Source organism: Chiloscyllium plagiosum, chromosome 44 (genome assembly GCF_004010195.1).
Source record: "Chiloscyllium plagiosum isolate BGI_BamShark_2017 chromosome 44, ASM401019v2, whole genome shotgun sequence".
Classification (NCBI taxonomy): domain Eukaryota; kingdom Metazoa; phylum Chordata; class Chondrichthyes; order Orectolobiformes; family Hemiscylliidae; genus Chiloscyllium; species Chiloscyllium plagiosum.
In genome coordinates, this window is record NC_057753.1 from 4594930 (window position 1) to 4616446 (window position 21517).

Here is a 21517-nt window from a genome sequence, read left to right on the forward strand (position 1 = left end):
CCCCTCACCCAGCCTCCCCCTCCCACTGTCCCAGTGACTCTCCCCTCACCCAGCCTCCCCCTCCCACTGTCCCTCCCCTCACCAAGCCTCCCCTTCCCACTGTCCCAGTGGCTCTCCCCTCACCAAGCCTACCCCTCACCCAGCCTCCCCCTCCCACTGTCCCAGTGACACTCCCCTCACCCAGCCTCCCCCTCCCACTGTCCCAGTGACTCTCCCCTCACCCAGCCTCCCCCTCCCACTGTCCCAGTGGCTCTCCCCTCACCAAGCCTACCCCTCACAAAGCCTCCCCCTCATGCCAGTAACCAATGAGGTGGAGGCTTTGTGAGGGGAGAGTCAGGCTGTGAACCCATATAATGGGGGGGGGGCAGTCCGTGTTGTGTGGAGGTTGGTTGGTCATGGAGCAGAATCAATGTTGGCGGGGATCGTAAATTTGAGTCATTGGTTGTCATGTCGGACAGTTGTTAATGCAGCGCGTGATAGCAGTTATTGTGGGATGCCTCCGGTGTTGGATGCTTATGACATGGCCGATGCTTAACGCTTCCTAACGGCCAATAATGTAAAGTGTTCAGTAGTACATTGGCTGAGTAATACTGAATGCCTGAAAATGCCAGGCAGTGGAAAATCTTGACTGTCTGGAGTGCTGCCAGTTTATTGAAGCATTGCTTGATAATTCAGAGCAAGAACTTGGCTGAAAGAAGGCAAGCAGTGAAGATTTCTGTCTTGCACTGATCAGGAGTGGACCATACGAAACTTGGGAGTTTGACACAAGAGCAACAAGTTTGTACAGCAGGAAAACCGTGTACTGATTGGTCAGATCATTGTTGACACGAACATACAACTGGAAATATTACATGTTAATCTTAGTTCTCAGACCAGGCCAGCTTACTTTGATTGTACGTTGTGTCACGAAGGGGGATGCCAGGCAATACATGCAATTCTCCCGAAAGTAATTATTTCAACACAATGCAACTGCACTTTTGCTGAGAGCTTCCTTTCCGTTAACCACATCGCCATCTCGATTCGCTTGCTGGGTATTTTAACAGGAGGGTCAATAATCTCGGATATTCGTTGGTCAGTAACTATAGACAGTTATCAAACAGGGACAGTCAACAATTCCTGACGTTTATTAATGGAGAGTAGTCGGTCATCGTGGACGGTTGTGATTTGAGGACAGTTGGTAATCCTGGATGATTAGGTGAAAGTGAGGACGGCGGATGCTGGAGATTAGAGTTGGGAAAGCACAGCAGGTCAGGCAGCACCTAAGGAGTAGGAGAGTCGGCGTTTCAGGCAAAGGCCCTTCATCAGGAATGAGGCTGAGTCGAGGGGATGGTGAAATAAATGGGAGGGGGGTTGCGCTAGGGGGAGGTAGCTGAGAGTGTGGTAGGTGGATGGAGGTGGAGGTAATGGTGATAGGTCGGAGACGTGGGAAGGAAGATGGACAGGTGGGGCAGGTCATGAGGGTGGTGCTGAGCTGGAAGGTTGGAACTGCGATAAGGTGGGGGGAGGGGGAATGCGGAAACAGGTGAAATCCACAATTATACCGTAGGGTTGGAGGGTCCCGAGGCGGAAAATGAGGCGTTCTTCCTCCGGCGTCGGGTGGTGATGGCGGAAGCCCCAGGACCTGCATGTCCTTGGCAGAGTAGGAGGGGGGGTTGAAGTGTTCGGCCATGGGGCGGTGGAGTTGGTTAGTGCAGGTATCCCAGAAATGTTCTGTGAAGTGCTCTGCGGGTAGGTGTCCTGTCTTCCCCCAGTCCTGGATGGTTGTTAATTCCAGGACAGTCAGTAATCCTGGATGATTATTCATTTAGGACAGATGGTGATCCCAGAAAATTATGACTATGTGATGGTTGATCATCCTAAACAATTATTAATGCGAGGTGATTGATAATCATGAACAGTTATTAATATGATTGGGTGGTTGGTAATTCATCGCAGACAGGCAGTAATCCCTGGCAGCCCTTCGTACAGGATGAATGTGGATGGTTATTAATAAGGCACAATCGGTAATTCAGGGCAGTCGGTCAGGCTAGCCAGTTCATAGTATGGGATAGTCATTAATCCTGCCAATTGTGAATGTGGGAAGGTTATTAATCCCAGACAGTCGTGAATACGGGACAATCCAGGATTATCAATCTGGGATTTTAAACTTTGAATGCCTGAAGTGTGGAAACAGACCTTTCAGCCCAGCAAGTCCACACCGACCCTCTAAAGAGTAACCCACCCAGATTGATTCCTCTGCATTTACCCCTGACTAATCCACCTAACCTGCACATCCCTGGGCACTACGGGACAATTTAGCACGGCCAATCCACCCTAACCTGCACATCCCTGGGCACTATGGGACAATTTAGCACGGCCAATCCACCCTAACCTACACATCCCTGGGCACTATGGGACAATTTAGCACGGCCAATCCACCCTAACCTGCACATCTTTGGACTGTGGGAGGAAACCGACACAGACACGGGGAGAATGTGCAAACTCCACACAAACAGTTACCTGAGGCTGGAATCGAACCCAGGTCCCTGGTGCTATGAGGCAGCAGTGCTAACCACTGAGCCACCGTGCTGCCCCAATCTGTATGATCGGGATGATGTGTAATGCTGGACAGTGATTAATACTGCACAGTGAGCAATCCTAAATTGTTAATATAAAACAGTCGGTTATCTCAGACAGCTGGGTAATCCCACATGTTACTTACACAGGTTGGCAGATAATCCCTGGCGGTTATTAATTCCAGGCAATTGATACTCCTGGATGATGATCATATGGGAAATTGAGTAACCTGGGGCGATCATTCTCAAAGGACAGTCAGTGATTTTGGAGGTTATTGAACCCACACAGTTACAGTGAACATTGGAGGTAGAGTTAGTACGTTTGCAGATGACACCAAAATTGGAGGTGGAGTGGATAGCGATCCTCAGTACAATGGGGTCTTGATCAGGTGGGCCAATGGGCTGAGGAGTAGCAGGTGGAGTCTAATTTAGATAAATGGGAGGTGCTGTATTATATATTGATCCAGGTGGGGATCCCAGGCATTTCTCAGATGGGATAGTCTATAATCCTGCATATTTATTGTTTGTTTTGCTAGTCAGGGGGTTATTAATACAAAGCGACCAATACCAAGTGATCTGTGTGGTTGTTAATCCCAGTCTTTAATGATCCCTGTCTTTCAATGGGCCACATGTACCAGCTGTTTGTCAGCCTCTCCTGGTGGTCCGTATTGGCAGGGATGATGTCAGAGAGATGTACATCACGGAAACACATCCTTCGGGCAACTTGTCCATGCCGACCAGATATCCTAACTTAATCTAGTCCTATTAGCCAGCATTTTGCCCATATCCCTCCAAACCCTTCCTATTCATGCACCCAGCCATTTAAATGTTGTAATTGTACCAGCCTCCACCACTTCCTCTGGCAGCTCATTCCATACACGTACCACCCTCTTTGCGAAAAAGTTACCCATTAGGTCCCTTTTATATCTTTCCCCTCTCATCTTGCACCTATACCCTCTAGTTCTGGGCTCCCCCACCCCAGGGAAAAGACTTTGTCTATTTATCCTATCCATGCCCCCTCATAATTTTGTAAACCTCTATAAGGTCACCCCTCAGTCTCCGACGCTCCAGGGAAAACAGCCCCAGCCTATTCAGCCTCCCCCTATAGCTCAGATCCTCCAACCCTGGCAACATCCTTGTAAATCTTTTCTGAACCCTTTCAAGTTTCATAACATCTTTCCGATAGGAAGGAGACCAGAACTGCATGCAATATTCCAACAGTGGCCTAACCAATGTCCTGTACAGCCGCAACATGACCTCCCAACCCCTGTACTCAATACTCTGACCAATAAAGGAAAGCATACCAAAAGCCTTCTTCACTATCCTATCTGCCTGCGACTCCATTTTCAAGGAGATATGAACCTGCACTCCAAGGTCTCTTTGTTCAGCAACACTCCCTAGGACCTTACCATTAAGTGTAGAAGTCCTGCTAAGATTTTCTTTCCCAAAACCCAGTACCTCACATTTATCTGAATTAAACTCCATCTGCCACTTCTCAGCCCATTGGCCCATCTGGTCCAGATCCTGTTGTAATCTGAGGTAACCCTCTTCGCTGTCTACCACGCCTCCCATTTTGCTCTCATCTGCAAACTTACTAACTGTACCTCTTATGCTCACATCCAAATCATTTATATAAATGACGAAAAGCAGTGGACCCAGCACCGATCCTTGTGACACTCCACTGGTCGCAGGCCTCCAGTCTGAATAACAACCCTCCACTAACGCCCTCTGTCTTCTACCTTCAAGCCAGTTCTGTATCCAAATGGCTAGTTCTCTCTGTATTCTGTGCGATTCAACCTTGCGAAACAGCCTCCCATGGGGAACCTTGTCGAATGCCTTACTGAAGTCCATATAGATCACATCCACCACTCTGCCCTCATCAATCCTTTTTGTGACTTCAAAAAACTCAAATCAAGTTTGTGAGACATGATTTTCCACTCACAAAGCCATGTTGACTATCCCTAATCAGTCTTTGCCTTTCCAGGTAAGTGTAAATCCTGTCCCTCAGGATTCCCTCCAACAACCTGCCCACCACCGATGTCAGGCTCATATACACTGATAGACTATGTCACTGGTCTACCGTTCCCTGGCTTGTCCTTACTAGCTTTCTTAAATAGTAGCACAACGTCAGCCAACCTCCAACCTTCCGGCACCTTACCTGTGACTATTAATAATCCAAATATCTCAGGAACCACTTCTCTAGCTTCCCACAGAGTTCTAGAGTATACCTGATCAGGTCCTGGGGATTTATCCACTTTTATGCATTTTAAGACATCCAGCATCACCACCTCTGTGATATGGACATTTTTCAAGATGTCACCATCAATTTCCCCAGATTCTATATCTTCCATGTCCTTCTCCACAGTAAACACTGATCAAAATACTCGTTTATATCTCCCCGACTTCTTGCAATTCGGCACGTAGGCTGCCTTGCTGATCTTTGAGGGGCCCTTTTTTCTCTGTAGTTACCCTTTTGTCTTAATACATTTTTAAAACCCTTTGGATTCTGCTTAATTCTATTTGCCAAAGCTGTCTCATGTCCCCTTTTTGCCCTCCTGATTTCCCTCTTAAGTATACTCCTACTGCCTTTATACTCTTCTAAGGATTCACTAATCTCTGCTGTCTTTGCCTGACATATGCTTCCTTCAATTTCTTGCATCATTCAGCATTCCCTATACCTACCAGCCTTTCCTTTCACCCTAACAGGAATATACTTTCTCTGGATTCTCGGTATCTCATTTCTGAAGGCTTCCCATTTTCCAGCCGTCCCTTTACCTGCGAACATCTGCCCCCAATCAGCCTTTGAAGGTTCTTGCCTATCACCGTCAAAATTGGCCTTTCTCCTATTTAGAACTTCAACTTTTAGATCTGGTCTATCCTTTTCCATCACTATTTTAAAACAAATAGAATTATGGTCACTGGCCCCAAAGAGCTCTCCCACTGACACCTCAGTCACCTGCCCTGCCTTATTTCCCAAGAGTAGGTCAAGTTTTACACCTTCTCTAGTCGGTACATCCACATACTGTATCAGAAAATTGTCTTGTACACACTTAACAAATTCCTCTCCACCTAAACCCTTAACACTATGGCAGTCCCAGTCTGTGTTTGGAAAGTTAAAATCCCCAACCATCACCACACTATTATTCTTACAAATAACTGTCATCTCCTTACAAATTTGTTTCTCAGTTTCGCACTGACTAGATTAGATTAGTTTAGATTACCTACAGTGTTCAAACAGGCCCTTCAGCCCAACCAGTCCACACCGACCCTCCGAAGAGTAACCCACCCAGACCCTTTTTCCTCTGGCTAATGCACCTAACACTACGGGCAAGTTAGCTTGGGGATGGTAAATTGTGTGGGGATGGAACCCAAAGAGAGAGAAGGAACAATTCGACTGACAAAGGTATGCACAAGGATCAGGCTAGGAGAGGGAATGGCTGTTAATTGGGACTGTTAGTGACTAACAATATGACTTGGAGATGCTGGGGTGGACAAAGTTTAAAAATCACACAACACCAGGCTACAGTCCAGCAGGTTGATTTGGAAGCACTAGCTTTCGGAACGTCGCTCCTTCCTCAGATGGTTGAGTATGATCTTAACCTGGGCACAACCAGGTTGAAGGAGCAGCGCTCTAAAAGCTAATGCTTCCAAATAAACCTATTGGACTGTAACCTGGTGTGTGATTTTTTAACTTTGACTAACACTAGGTAGTGTGTAATGATAGGTTTTCACAATACCAAGGCCTGGTGTATGGAGTAGGGGACTGGGACATGGGATAGTTCAGGCCCTTAAAATGATTGTACTCTGTGTTGAGTCCGGAGGGCTGTAGGGAACCCCAAGTGGAAAATGAATGTTCCCCTCCATTGGAACACTGAGGCAAGCCTGAGACAGAGGTGTTGGCCTGGGACCAGGGTGGGGGTGTTAAAGTGGCTGGTAACTGGAAGCTCAGAGCCTTCCTTGTGGGCAGAATGTCGATGCTCTGTGAAGCGGTCACCCAGTCTACGCTTCGTTTCCCCAATGCCGAGAGAACCACATGGTGAGCAGCGAGTGCAATAGGCTCGATTGTGAGAAGTGCAGGTAAAGTGCTGCCCTCACCTGGAAGGTGCGTCGGGCCTTTGGATATGGGGGACATAAATGGGCAGGTGTTACACCCTTTGGCGGTTGCAGGTAAAGATACCCTGTGGGGGCGTGGGGTGGTGTTGGGAGTGAAGGAAGAGTAGACCAGGAAAGGCCAGGCGAGTTCCCTGAACCTGGGTGGATGGCACTTGTAATGACACGGATTAATCAAGGACACTCAGTGCCGACTGGTCACGTTTGACAAATTTGTTTGAATCTTTTGAGGAGAGTTTATGAAGGTAATGCATCGATGTGATTACTGGCCCTTTCTGATCAGGTGCCTCATTGCAGAGCGGGCCCCTTTGAGCAGTTGATTTAGTTTATCCGGGTTTGAGCAAAGCCTTTCGCAAGGTCCCACATGTGAGACTGATGAAGAAACAAAGCCACATAGGATCCAGGGTAACTTGACAAGTTGGACCCAGAATTAGTTTACTGGCAGGAGACAGGATGGTGGGTAGAAGACTGTGTGTTTTTGTGACTGGAGGCAGGTGTGAAGGAGTCAGTGCTGTGTCCCTTATTATTTGTGATATATAAAAACGTCATGATACAAGGACAGAAAGCCGAATTAAAGTACACTCGCTACCTCCGTATTCACAGCACCACAAAATTAAACCCTTGAAAGACCCCAAAATTGACTTCAGTGGTTCCTAATTGGTCAGAGTATTGAGTACAGGAGTTGGGAGCTCATGTTGCGGCTGTACAGGACATTGGTTAGGCCACTGTTGGAATATTGGTATATGAATAGGAAGAGATTGGAGGGATATGGGCCAGGTACTGGCAGGTGGGACTAGATTGGGTTGGGATATCTGGTCGGCATGGACGGGTCGGGCCGAAGGGTCTGTTTCCGTGCTTTACATCTCTCTGACTCTATAAGCGAACCCAGACTCTTTGAATAATCGATTCTAGACACCAGGTTTGCAGCTTAAAGTCTTAACAGTTCATGAACAATGCAGTTATTGTAGCAGAGCAAAACTAACCAGCAAAGTTGATGTCAGAATTTAAACTCAGTAACCTTTGTTCTCAGCCTGATTCACACAGAAGACAGACAGTCAGACAGACAGTCAGACAGACAGTCAGACAGACAGTCAGACAGTCAGACAGTCAGACAGACAGACAGACAGTCAGACAGACAGACAGACAGACAGTCAGACAGACAGACAGTCAGACAGACAGACAGACAGTCAGACAGACAGACAGTCAGACAGACAGACAGACAGACAGTCAGACAAACACAGTTAAGGATGCATTCAAAAAATCAAAGTGGCAAAACTGGCCAGATTACTTTGGTGGTTTTCATGATACTTGATTGCGCCTGTAACCGTCTGTTTTCTTGGCTGATTTTCTTGGAGATATCGGTCAGGGCCACCTTTTGAGTTCACTCTGGGAAGTTTCATTTAGTTTCTGTTCTCTCAATTCCACTCGCTGATGAATGAAGGTGAGGCTGAAGAACCAGCAGCCAAACTCCTGAAGTGGTGGAGGCTGGTACAATTACAGTATTTAAAAGGCACCTGGATGGGTATATGAACAGGAAGGGTTTGGGGGGATATGGGCCGGGTGCTGGCAGGTGGGACGAGATTGGGTTGGGATATCTGGTCGGCCTGGACGGGTTGGACCGAAGGGTCTGTTTCCGTGCTGTACATCTGTCTGACGCTATGACGTGGATGTGGATGTAGCAAGTATAAAGAATAAGTTTGCAAATCAGACTAAAGTTGATGTGCGGCTGGTAGTGAGGAGCATAGAACAGTACTGCACAGGAATGGGCCCTTCAACCCATGATGTTGTGCCAAACTAAACTAATCCTTCTATCTGCCCTTGGTCCATATCCCTCCATTCCTTGCATGTTCATGTCCTTATCTAAAAGTCCCCTAAACACTTCTATCATATCTCCTTCCATCACCACCCTGGTAGCGCGTTCCACACTCCTACCATTCTCTGTGTAAAGAAGACTTGCCTCTCACATATTCTTCCAACTTTTCCCCCCCTCTCACCTTAAGTGCATGACCCCTCGTATTAGACATTTCAACTCTGGGAAAACTGTCAACCCTATCTGTGCTGCTCATAATTTCGTAGAGTTCGATCAAGTTTCCCCACCGCCTCTGCCGCTCCTGAGAAAACGGTACAAGTTTTCCTAGCCTGTCCTGATAGCTCATGCAATCAACGTAGCATCTTGATAAACCTCTTCTGCACCCACTCCAAATTCTTCCTGTGATGTGGCAACCAGAATTGAGTGCAGTGTTCGAAGTGTGGCCTAACCAAAGTCTTACAAAGTTCTTGATTGCTGGGGGATCAAAGGTTATGGAGAGAAAGTGGGAAAATGGGGTTGAAAAACCTATCAGCCATGATTAATTGGTGGAGCAGACTCAATGGATTGAATGGCCTAATTTCTCCTCTTATGCCTTATGGGCTTATAGAAGTGCAGTATGACAGCCTGGCTCTTGTACTCAATTTCCTCAACCATTAAAGGCAAGCGTGCCATACACCTCCTTTACCACCCTTTCTACTGGCATGGCCACTATCAGGGAGGTATGGACCCTCAAGATCCCTCCGTACATCAATGCTGTTCAGGAACCTGCCATTATCTCTGTATGTTCCCCTAACATTTGGTCTCCCAAAGTGCAGCACCTCAGACTGACTCGGATTCAACTCTCTCTGCCCATGATCTATATCCCGCTGTGACAACCTTCTACACTACCCTCTACTCCAGCGATCTTTGTATCATCTGCAAACTTACTAACCCACCCGTTTACATTTTCATCCAAGTCATTTATGTATTTATCACAAACAGCAGAGGTCCCAGTCCAGATCCCTGCCAACACCATTAATCAGTGCGGCCAGAAAAACAGCCTTCCACCACTACCCTCTGCATTCTGAATCCTAGTGGACAAGTCACCTTGGATCCCATGCGTGTTAACCTTCTGGATGAGCCTACCATGAGGGACCTCGTCGAAAGCCTTACCAAAATCTGCGTTGTAACAATATGCACTGCTCTACCTCATCGATCATCTTCGTCACCTCCTTGAAAAATTCCACCAAGTCAGTAAGACATGACCTGCCCTGCACAGAGCCACGCTGACTGTCCCTAATTGGGCCAAGCTTTTCCAAATGTACAGAAATCCTATCCTGAAGACTGGTCTCCAAGTCGCTTCCCACCCACCGACGTGAGACCAGTCTATAGTTTCCTCGATTATCCCTGTATTTCTCTTCTTGAACAGAGGAAACTGCATTAGCTACTCGTGTTTGGTTCTTTTTCTTGAGATTCTTACCCACGTAATGCAACTCCTGCGAACGGTCCAAATTCATTAAGCAAGTACAGGCCTTTGGAGGAACCCTTCACAATGCTTGCGGAGCCGTGTCGAGAGATCTCCCTGAACAAACGGACCAGTTCTTCCTTTATGCAAGATTTCACGTCACAGTCAGTAATGCCCACCAGCCAACCCGCGGTCACTCCCCCACAGTCACATGCCATTCCAGAAACAGTGTAGTGAGTTGATTATTTCGATCATTCCTTAATGGCAAGATCTGGTGTAAATCGCTTTTTACACCAGGGCCTGTACTGCGCTGTAATGTCCTGTGTTCTGTAACCGGACCCCTGGTGTCCCTGAAGATATCCGGGCAATGATGAAGGAAGATGGAATACATGTCTTCCTTAGCCAAGGTAACCATACAAGAACAGAGAGCGTATGTTGGAGTTACACAGAACCTTGGTGAGGGAACAGCTGGGATATTGTGCAGTTTTGGTCATTGCACTGGACTGGCTACAGGAGGAGTTTTTCCAGCACGTTGTCCAGACAGAGAGACTAAACTGTGGGAAAACGTTATGCGGCTGGGGTTCTCTCCCTTAGAGCAGTGGAGGTTGAGAGGGGACCTGACAAAGATCTATAAGATTATGAAGTGCCTGGAAAGGGTGGATGGAAAGGCATCTCTTCCAATAACTGGGGGGCTTAGATTTAAGGGAGCACATAGAAAGCTAAGAAGAGGTAATTCATTTCAGCCAGAGGGTGGAGGGACTCTGGAACCCGCTGTCTGAAAGGCTGGTTGAGTCAGAATCTCCGGTTATATTTTAGGCAATATTTACATATTCTGTTATAGTGGCAAAGTCTCCAGGGTTCAGAAAAGATTTACAAGGGTGTTGCCAGGGTTGCCAGGTTTGAGCTATCAGGAGAGGCTGGGGTTGTTTTCCCTGGAGCGTTGGAGGCTGAGGGGTGACCTTATAGAGGTTTACAAAATTATGAGGGGCACGGATAGGATAAATAGACAAAGTCTTTTCCCTGGGGTCGGGGAGTCCAGAACTAGAGGGCATAGGTTTAGGGTGAGAGGGGAAAGATATAAAAGAGACCTAAGGGGCAACTTTTTCGTGCAGAGGGTGGTACGTGTATGGAATGAGCTGCCAGAGGAAGTGGTGGAGACTGGTACAATTGCAACATTTAAGAGGCATTTGGATGGTTTTATGAATAGGAAGTGTTTGGAGGGATACGGGCCAGGTGCTGGCAGGTGGGACTAGATTGGGTTGGGATATCTGGTCAGCATGGATGAGTTGGGCCGAAGGGTCTGTTTCCATGCTGTACCTCTCTCTGACTACAGACCGTGAGCTGGAGAATGGGACAAGTGTCGTCATATCCTTGTTGGCTGGTGTGCAGGCTGTAAGAGAAAAACCACACTGAGATGGAACAGAGAGAGAGAAAAAGCAGACTAACAAGGGTAGGAGAAACAGTGAGAGAGAAACTAGACCAACATAGGACAGAGAGAGGGAGAAACTGAGGACTGCAGATGCTGGAGATCAAGAGTCGAGAGTGTGGGGCTGGAAAAGCGCAGCAGGTCAGGCAACATCCGAGGAGCAGGAGAATCGACTTTTCGGGCATTAAGCCCTTCATCAGAAAAACAATGAGAAGGACAAAGGATTTGGAGAGCAGACCCAGACCAACACTTGAAGGAGAAAGAGAAACGAGACCAATGTGGGATTTGAGTACAGGAGCAGGGATGGCTTGCTGCAATTGTGCAGGGTTTTGGTGAGACCACACCTGGAATGTTGTGTGCAGTTTTGCTCTCCTTATCTGAGCTCTTACTGTGACAGGGGCACAGCGAAGGTTTACCGGCCCGATTCCTGTGCTGGCAGGACTGAAGAACGAGGAGGCGTTGAATTGATTAGGATTATGTTTGCTAGAGTTGAAATAACGAGAGGGGATTGTGCAGGAACCTATAAAGTTCCTACCAGGATGAGGCAGGCTGCATGTAGAAAGGATGTTCCTGATGGCATGGGTGTCTGGAACCAGGGATCATAATCTAAGGATACAGGGTAAACCATTTAAAGAAAAGAGTTCAGGAGAAATTTCTTCATTCAGAGCGGTGATCTAGTGGACTTTGCTAGGACAGAGAGCAGTCAAGGCAAAAACATTGTGATTTCAAGAGGGAGTTGGATATATTACTGAGGCATTAAGGGATCAAAGTGCTTTGGGAATACTGCGTTCAGCTGTATCTCCCTGCTATAAAGAAGGCTGTTGTGAAACTTGAAAGGGTTTAGCAAAGATTGACAAGGGTGTTGCCAGGGTTGGAGGGTTTGAGTGACATGGGAGAGGCTGAATAGGCTGGGGCTGCTTGTCCCTGGAGCGTTAGAGGCTGAGGGGGTTACCTTATAATGATCTGTTAGATCATAAGGGACATGGATAGGGTGAATAGCCAAGGTAGGGGAGTCCAAAACTAGAGGGCATAGGTTTTAAGGTGAGAGGGCAAAGATTTAAAAGGGACCTAAGGGGCAACGTTTTCACACAGAGGGTAGCGCGTGTGTGGAATGAGCTGCCAGAGGAAGTGGTGAAGGCTGGTACTAATACAGGATTTAAAAGGCATCTGTATGGGTATATGAATAGGAAGGGTTTGGAGGGATATGGCAAATGGGACTAGATTAGGTTGGGATATCGGATCGGTATGGACAAGTTGGACCAAAAGGTCTGTTTCCGTCCTGTATATCTCAATGACTCTATAGCTGTATTGGGTCAAAAGCAAAACGGACCATTAAATTGGATGTTAATAGACCATAACGGTCATAACGAAGGACAGAATGACCTACTTTGACTTTTCTGTTTCTGTAGAACAGGGGGGGAGAGAGAGAGAGAGAAAGAAACAAAGAAAGTCAAACAAGACAGAAAGACTAGAGAAATGTTAGACTGACAGAGGATAGAGAGAGAAAGTAAACCGACAGGAGATAGGAAGAGACCTTCTTTAGTACTGTAAACATCCATGGGATCAAGCTTGGATATTGTTCAGGTCATTTTAATGGGGACTGCTGGTTATCTGAGGAGTCATGGGGGGTGGCACGGTGGCTCAGTGGTTAGCACTGCTGCCTCACAACACCAGGGACCCAGGTTCGATTCCAGCCTCGGGGCGACTGTCTGTGTGGAGTTTGCACATTCTCCCCGTGTCTGCATGAGTTTCCTCCTGCAGTCCAAAGATGTGCATGTTAGGGTAGATTGGCCACGCTAAATTGCCCGTAGTGTTAGGTGCTTTAGTCAGGGGTAAATATAGGGTAGGGGGAATGGGTCTGGCTGGGATACTCTTCGGAGGGTGGGTGTGGACTTGTTCAGCCGAAGGCGCCTGTAGGGAATCTAATTCTAATTCATGATTGTCGTTGAACTTGTCAGCAAGCATCTCTGACCTCCTGGTTTTGAGGCTGGTCCTGATCACATGCAGGCACTAAAATGCTGCCGTTCCCTCCACCTAACTGTGTCTGCCATGTGGTCCTGTTTTTGGGAGACTCCCTTGTTGTCAAGCCCAGTACAGACAGATGCTGCTACTGTGAGCTCTGTTTACACTCTGGGCAGGTGGGGCTGAAGGGAAAGGGGGAGGTGGGCCGTCACCATGGCAGCGCGCGGGCTTTCATTGCTTTTACCTGGTTTCCACTTTCTCTCGATGGCAAGTCTCGCACCTTCCCGGACATTCCTCCTCCTCCACTTTGGGGGGGTCTTTGGCCAGTGATTTCCCAGGTGTCCGCAGGAATGCCACCAGTGATGCCTTGAGGGTATCACCGAAGTGCGTTGTGTGTCCGCCAGCCGTTTTGGAGCTGAGGGGGAGAGCACCTGCTTGGGGGCGTCCCGTGTCGGGCATGCGGACAACTTGCCCAGCTGTTCGAGGGTGGCCAGTGCCTGGAGGTGTCTGCCGTGGACAGTCCACGTCTCAGAGTCACGTGGGAGGGTCGGCATCACCACGGCTTCAGTGTGGGATCTGATGTTGTGGGGTTTGTTGAACACCCTTTTCTGCAGGCGGCCCAAGGCTGAGCTAGCGCGCTGGGTCTCATCGTCAACAGCTGCCTTGGTCAAACGGACACTAGTGAGGGATTGGAAGTGGTCAGCATTCTCTAAGGCCTCCTTTTGGCCCTTGATGAAGTTGCTGGGGGGAGCGGTTTGATCCACAATGCCAGGCCGGGTCGAGAGGATCCTTGTCTTGTGAGTGTTCAGAGTGAGACCCACGCTCTCCTATGCCTCCGTGAAAGTGCTGACGATGGCCTAGAGTACGTCCTCTGAGACTGACCTACACAAGCGTCATCTCCAGCAGAGCTGGGCTGAGAAATGGCAGATGGGGTTCGACCTGGATAAATGCGAAGTGATGCATTTTGGAAGGTCGAACTCAAATGCTGGATATAGGATTAAAGACAGGATTCTTGGCAGTGTGGAGGAACAGAGGGATCTGGGTGTGCAAGTACATAGATACCTCAAAGTTGCCACCCAAGTGGATAGGGTTGTTAAGAAAGCATGTGGTGTTTTGGCTCTCATTAACAGGGGGATTGAGTTTAAGAGCCATGAGGTTTTGCTGCAGCTCTACAAGTCCCTGGTGAGACCACACTTGGAATATTGTGTCCGGTTCTGGTCACCCTACTATAGGAAAGATACAGAGGCTTTAGAGAGGGTGCAAAGAAGGTTTACCAGGTTGCTGCCTGGACTGGAGGGCTTGCATTATGAAGAAACATTGAGTAAGCTCGGACTTTTCTCTCTGCAGAGAAGGAGGAAGAGAGGAGACCTGATCGAGGTGTACAAAATAATGAGAGGAATAGATTGGATTAGATTCCTTACAATGTAGAAACAGGCCCTTCGGCCCAACAAGTCCACACCGACCCTCCGAAGAACAACCCACCCAGACCCATTCCCCTACATTTACCCCTTCACCTAATACTGTGGGGCAATTTAGCATGGCCAATTCACCTAACCTGCACACCTTTGGACTGTGGGAGGAAACCGGAGCACCCAGAGGAAACCCACACAGACACTGGGAGGATGTGCAAACTCCACACAGATACGGTCACCCCGAGGCTGGAATTGAGCCAGGCACCCTGGCGCTGTGAGGCAGCAGTGCTAACCACTGAGCCACCGTGTCGTCCCTTTATAGGAAGGGTTTGGAGGGATATGGGCCAAATAGAACTAGATTTATTGAGGATATCTGGTTTATTAGGAGGAAAGCTTAGGCTAGACATCAAAGGTAGGTTCTTTACGCAGAGAGTTGTGAATGCATGGAATGCGTTGCCAGCGATAATGGTGGAAGCAGAGTCACTAGGGACCCTTAAGTGACTGCTGGGCATGCACATGGTTAAATTATTTTCTTTTAGGTTAGGAATAATCCTGGGCACAACATCGTAGGCTGAAGGGCCTGTTCTGTGCTGTACTTTTCTATGTTCTATGTTTGTGTGGCGCGATTTATTGTTCCTATAAATCGGACGGCTATGAGCAAGTCACCTACTGCATAATGTATCCCATCCCCAATTGTTGATGTAGCTGTCAGGTCCTTGATTTCACAAGGTTTTCCAGACTTTGCTCGATTTTGTCCCTATTTTGTGCAACCTCGCTGAGTCGGTGGATTTGTTTTTTTTTTCGCGACAAGACGGGAGAGTTGTTTTCACCACTGGCGGTGTTTCCTTCAGCTGCGAGCCAGAGTGGATAGGATTGGGCTGTGGTTATGGACGCCGGCAGTTTTAGTTTGGATCCTGAAAGGATTGGATGTTTACACCTTGAGCCGCTAGCGAGGCACTGCGGTAAGAAAAGTTGAGTTTGGAGACTTCCCCAAATTCCCCCAGTAGTTTGCAACAGTTCCTCCCTGAGCTAAATAGCATCAGTCAGGAGCTGGTTTCCCTTGTAGCTCCCGGCTGTTGTGATACACTGAGGCAAGATTGGGCTGAAAGAGCCCACGCTGGACTCTGTGATTAATTCGGCAGCATTCACCTTGAGATGTTGGCTGGGATCCCGAGTCTCTGCTTCTCTGTTGTTTTCTTGTATTTTGCTTTGTTGCCTTGTCTTACTGAAAAGAAGAAAGAAACTTTACAGCCCGGGAACAGGCCCTTCGGCCCTGCAAGCCTGTGCTGATCCAAATCCACCGTCTAAACCTATCGCCCAATTCCTAAGCATCTGTATCCCTCTGCTCCCCACCTACTCATGCATCTGTCCAGGCGCACCTTAAATGAATTTACCATGCCTGCCTCTACCACCTCTGGTTCCAAACGCCCACCACACTCTGTGTGAAGTACTTGTCGCATGTATTCCCCTTAAAGTTTTCTCCTCTCACCTTGAATCCCTCACCCTAGGAAAAAGCTTACCTGTATCCACCCGGTCTATACTCTTCATGATTTTGTACAGCTCAGTCAGGTTCGTCCTCAATCTCCTCTTTTCTAATGAAAACAAACCTAACCTACTCAACCTGTCTTCATAGCTAGCACCTTCCATACCAGGCAACATCCTCGTAAAAGAAGAAAGAAAATTTACAGCCCGGGAACAGGCCCTTCGGCCCTCCAAGCCTGTGCTGATCCAAATCCACCGTCTAAACCTATCGCCCAATTCCTAAGCATCTGTATCCCTCTGCTCCCCACCTACTCCTGCATCTGTCCAGGCGCACCTTAAATGAATTTACCATGCCTGCCTCTACCACCTCTGCTGGTAACGCGTTCCAGGCACCCACCACCCTCAGTGTGAAGTATTCCCCTTAAAGTTTTCTCCTCTCACCTTGAATCCCTCACCCTAGGAAAAAGCTTACCTGTATCCACCCGGTCTATCCTCTTCATGATTTTGTACAGCTCAATCAGGTTCGTCCTCAATCTCCTCTTTTCTAATGAAAACAAACCTAACCTACTCAACCTCTCTTCATAGCTGGCACCTTCCATACCAGGCAACATCCTCGTAAACCATCCCTGCACCCTCTCCAAAACATCCACATCCTTTTGGTAATGTGGCGACCAGAACTGTACGCAGTAGTCTAAATGCACCCGAATGAAGTATTTTACAATGTTAACATGACTTGCCAGTTCTGATACTCAATACCCCATCCAATGAAGGCAAGCATACTATATGCCTTCTTGACCACTCTATCCACCTGTGCAGCAACCTTCAGGTTACAATGAGCCTGAACTCCCAGGTCTCTCTGCCCATCAACCTTTCCCATGGCTCTTCCGTTGACAGTATAGTTCGCTCTTGAATTAGACCTTCCGAAATGCATCACCTCACATTTGCCTGGACTGAACGCCATCTGCCACCTCTCCACCCAACTCTCCAGTCTGTCTATATCCTCCTGTATTCTTTGACAATCCCCTATGCTTTCTGCTTCTCCACCGATCTTCGTGTCACCTGCAAACTTGCAGATCGTACCCACAGTGCACAATAACGTCATATTCCCAGGCTAACCAGAGACTTTTCCCCCAGGGCAGGATTGACTGGTACGAGAAGACATAGTTTGAAGATAGTAGGAGATATTAGGTATAAAGGAGACTGCAGAGGTAGGTTCTTTACACAGAGAGTTGTGAATGCATGGTATGCGTTGCCAGCTGTGATGGTGAAAGCAGAGTCATTGGGACATTTAAGTGACTGCTGGACAGACACATGGATAGCAGTGAGTTGAGGGGTAGGTTAGGTTATTTTATTTTAGATTAGGATTAATCCTTGGCACAACATCGTGGGCCGGAGGGCCTGTTCTGTGCTGTACATTTCCATATCCTTTGTTCTACCTGGTGCTCCGGCTCACTGACACTGGTCGGGGCTGGGTTTGGTTTTGGCTCAGAGGCAGCAGAAGTGGCAGAATTTCCCCCTGGCCTCTGTAGGTCAGCTCCAGTCTGCCAGGGAAGCCCGTCGGTGAGGAGGTGAAGCTTTGCAGCGCGGTAGCTGTTTTGTTGCCCCCACCTCCATGCGGAACGGTTTTGAACGGAGGGTTTCGGTCAGACTGAGCGGGAGTAGGAGAATGCCAATCAGCCCTTGGGCCTTGTTCAGCAGCATCACGTCAAGTCCACACTCCCACCGACACGCAATAGCCTTTAACCTCCCCCCCCCCCCCCGGCTTAAAAATCTATCTACCACTGGCAGAAAAAATATTCGAGGTCTCACGGCCGTCTGAGAGAGAAAGAGACAAATGTTGCAAATGGGCGACTCCAGAGTTTGAAGCTGTGACCCCCAATTGTAAATTCTCCCACAAACGTCAACCTGCTCTCCGCGTCTGTCCCAAGCCTGGATATCGTCTGGTTCCCGTTGCGTTGGAACCAGGGCTGCCTCAGTATGTGAAGACTCGCGCGAACAGTGCTGAGCGTTGTGTGATCACCAGCGGGCTCCTGACCTTACCATCCAAGGGAGTGTCAGCGATGAAGGAGCTGGAGATGGTCGGGTCTTGGACAGTGCCCTGAGCAACTCATGCAGCGTTGTCCGAGAGCTGAGACTGATCCATAACCATCCTCCTGCGTGCGCCAGGTCTGACTCAAACCAGTGGAGAGTTTGCCCCTGAAACCCTTTGCTTCCAGGCACTTTGTTGGCAGACTCGGTCACACGCGACCTTGTCCCTCTCCTCTCCTCTCCTTTCCCCTCCCCTCTTTTGTCCACATCTAAAGCGAGGCGGGACTGAGACCAGGAGCGGCGTGACCCTGATGGAACCCAAACTGGGTATCACCGAGCAGCTGCTGTTCGATACCCCTTCCACTCCTTCACCGATGTTCGAATGTAGACCGATAGTTGGCTGGATCGGTTTGGCCCTGTTTTTAGTGTACAGTCCTGCCTGGGCGATTTTCCACATTGTCGGGTAGGTGCCAGTGTTTTAAGTGTACTGGAAGAGCTCAGCGAGGGCAGCGGCAAGTTCTGGAGTCTTCAGTACTGTCGCTGGGATGTTGCCAGGTTCCATCGCCTTTGCACTATCCAGCTGTTCCTCGATTCACGTGAATTGGCCAAAGGCTGGTGTCTGTGATGCTGGAGACCTCTGGATTTGGCCGAGATGGGTCATCGCAGGACTTACACACTTAATGGTAGGGTCCGAGGGAGTGTTGCTGAACAAACAGACCTCGGAGTGCAGGTTCATAGCTCCTTGAAAGTGGAGTCACAGGTAGATAGGATAGTGAAGAAGGCGTTTGGTATGCTTTCCTTTATTGGTCAGAATATTGAGTACAGGAGTTGGGAGGTCATGTTGCGGCTGTACAGGACATTGGTTAGGCCACCGTTGGAATATTGCGTGCAGTTCTGGTCTCCTTCCTATCGGAAAGATGTTGTGAAACTTGAAAGGGTTCAGAAAGGATTTACAAGTTTGTGGCCAGGGTTGGAGGATTTGAGCGACAGGGAGAGAATGAACAGGCTGGGGCTGTTTTCCCTGGAGTGTCGGAGGCTGAGGGGTGACCTTATAGAGGTTTATAAAATCATGAGGGACATGGATAGGATAAATAGGCAAAGTCTTTTCCCTGGAGTCGGGGAGTCCAGAACTAAAGGGGCATAGGTTTAGGGTGAGAGGGGAAAGATATAAAAGAGATCTAAGGGGCACGTTTTTCACACAGAGGGTGGTACGTGTATGGAATGAGTTGCCAGAGGATGTGGTGGAGGCTGGTACAATTACAACATTTAAGAGGCATTTGGATGGGTATATGAATAGGAAGGGTTTGGAGGGATATGGGCCGGGTGCTGGCAGGTGGGACTAGATTGGGTTGGGATATCTGGTCGGCATGGACGGGTTGGACCGAAGGGTCTGTTTCCGTGCTGTACATCTCTATGACTCTATTCACCCAGCACTTCTGGGTAAAGATTGCTGTGAAAGCTTCAGCCTGACCTTTAGCAATGAAGTGCTGCGCTCCCCCATCGCTGAGGATGGGGAGATATCAGTAGAGCCTCCTCCTTCTCCAGTGAGTTGTTTAGTGTCCACCACCACCATTCATGAGCGGATGTGGCAGGACTGCAGAGCTTAGGTATGATCCGTTGGCTGTGGGACCGCTTGGTTTGATCACTAGCCGCTTATGTTGTGTGGTACACAAGTATTCCCGTTTGGTCGCTTCACCAGATTGATATTGCATGTTTCGGTACGTGTAACATTGCTGCTGGCATGCCCTGTTGTACTCTGCAACACCCTGGCTGGACGGTCATGGTGGAGTCTGGGATATGCAAGGCCATCAGGTTGCAGATTGCGCTTGATTGAAACACAAAAGATTACGGTGGTGAGCAACTCAGCTCTTGACTCCTACCCGTCCACTATCGACAAGGCACAAGTCAGGCGTGTGATGGAGTACTCCCTACTTGCCTGGGTGGATGCAGCTCCCAAAAACACTCAAGAAGCTTGACACCATCCAAGGGAAAGCAGCCCCGACTTGATTGGCACCACATCGACTCCATCCACAGCTGACGCTGGGTTACAGCAGTGTGTCCTATCCACACGATTGGCACCACATCGACTCCATCCACAGCTGACGCTGGGTTACAGCAGTGTGTCCTACCTACACTATGCACTGCAGGCAATTCTCCACAGACCTTCCGCATCCACAACCACTTCCCTTCTGAAGGAAGGCAGGTGCTGCAGTTACCTCGGGACTGCACCGGCCGAATTTCCTCTCCAAGCCGCTCCCCAGCCTGACCCGGAAATATATCGCCATTCCTCCGCTGTGGCAAGGAGTCGGAATCCCGGGCTTGCCTCCCCTGGCAGCGTGGGCTGCCTGACAGCACGGGGGATCGCAGGGGTTCACCCAGCCCCCTTCTCAGGGGCAGCTTGGGGCAGGCAGGAAACATTGGCTATCCAGCGTGACTCTCAGCGCAGAGAGCAATACCAAAGCCAGTCATACCTTCCCCGATTACAATTCCATTCAACTGCAGCCCAACCCGTCCTCCCATCACAACCTGCCCCTTCCAAATATTCTTCCAGTGAAACACCTCAGTGCATTCATTTCCCTTCCTTGAGTAAATGTGACCAGATTCCAAAGGTAGCCTCACTCAATGGTTTCTCCCTGCGTCGCTGTTCGAGATGGTAAACTCTGTTTCTTTCCTTGCAGACGTCTGTGCGCGCAAAGCCTCAAAGCCGGATTCCCGGAAGGCAGCCCTGCCTTTACCCAGGTGAGCGGCGGTGCCTTGTTGAGTGATGACCGGGACGAAGTAAGGGAATGGGCTGTGGTCACTGGGTTTGGAGAGAGACCAAACATTTGGTGGGAATGCAGGTGCTGCGAACACAGAGGGGTACAGACAGATCGAGTGAGTTGAGAGAAACCTGTTGGCCAGTGGGGCACAAGGTGGGAAGCTGAGAGGTTATGCACTCTGACAGGAGGACTCAAACATGGCTGTTGTGGAAGTGGGGAAGGATTGACAGTTCCGAAAAGCGTGCCTGGTTCCCTCATTTTACTGAGGACGGCATTCTGCTTTATCGTACCTAGACATTGTTGCTGCAGATCCACACTCCCCGCTTCCCACTGATATGGTGTGGGCAGCCACTCCATTCAAGGGCACTGAGGGCTGGGAACAATGTGAATGGGCTCCTCGTGCCCAGTGCAGTGGCACCCTATCCTCAGTGTCACTTGCATTGTGCCTGCAGGTCTGGTTTCTCTCTGTCTGTCTGTGTGTGTCTCTCTCTCTGTCTCTCTCTGTGTCTCTCTGTCTGTGTCCCCCCTG

At 48.9% G+C, this 21517-nt stretch overlaps 1 protein-coding gene across 1 annotated transcript in view; it reads left to right on the forward strand.

The window, feature by feature from the left end:
* The window catches only part of LOC122543501 (testis-specific gene A8 protein-like), a 24174-nt gene that overhangs the window by 1236 nt on the left and 1421 nt on the right, over window positions 1–21517 (forward strand). Inside the window, exon 2 of the mRNA XM_043682257.1 lies at window positions 20908–20968. Within this exon, the coding sequence (XP_043538192.1) occupies window positions 20908–20968 (61 nt within the window). The remainder of the gene's footprint in view (window positions 1–20907; window positions 20969–21517) is intronic.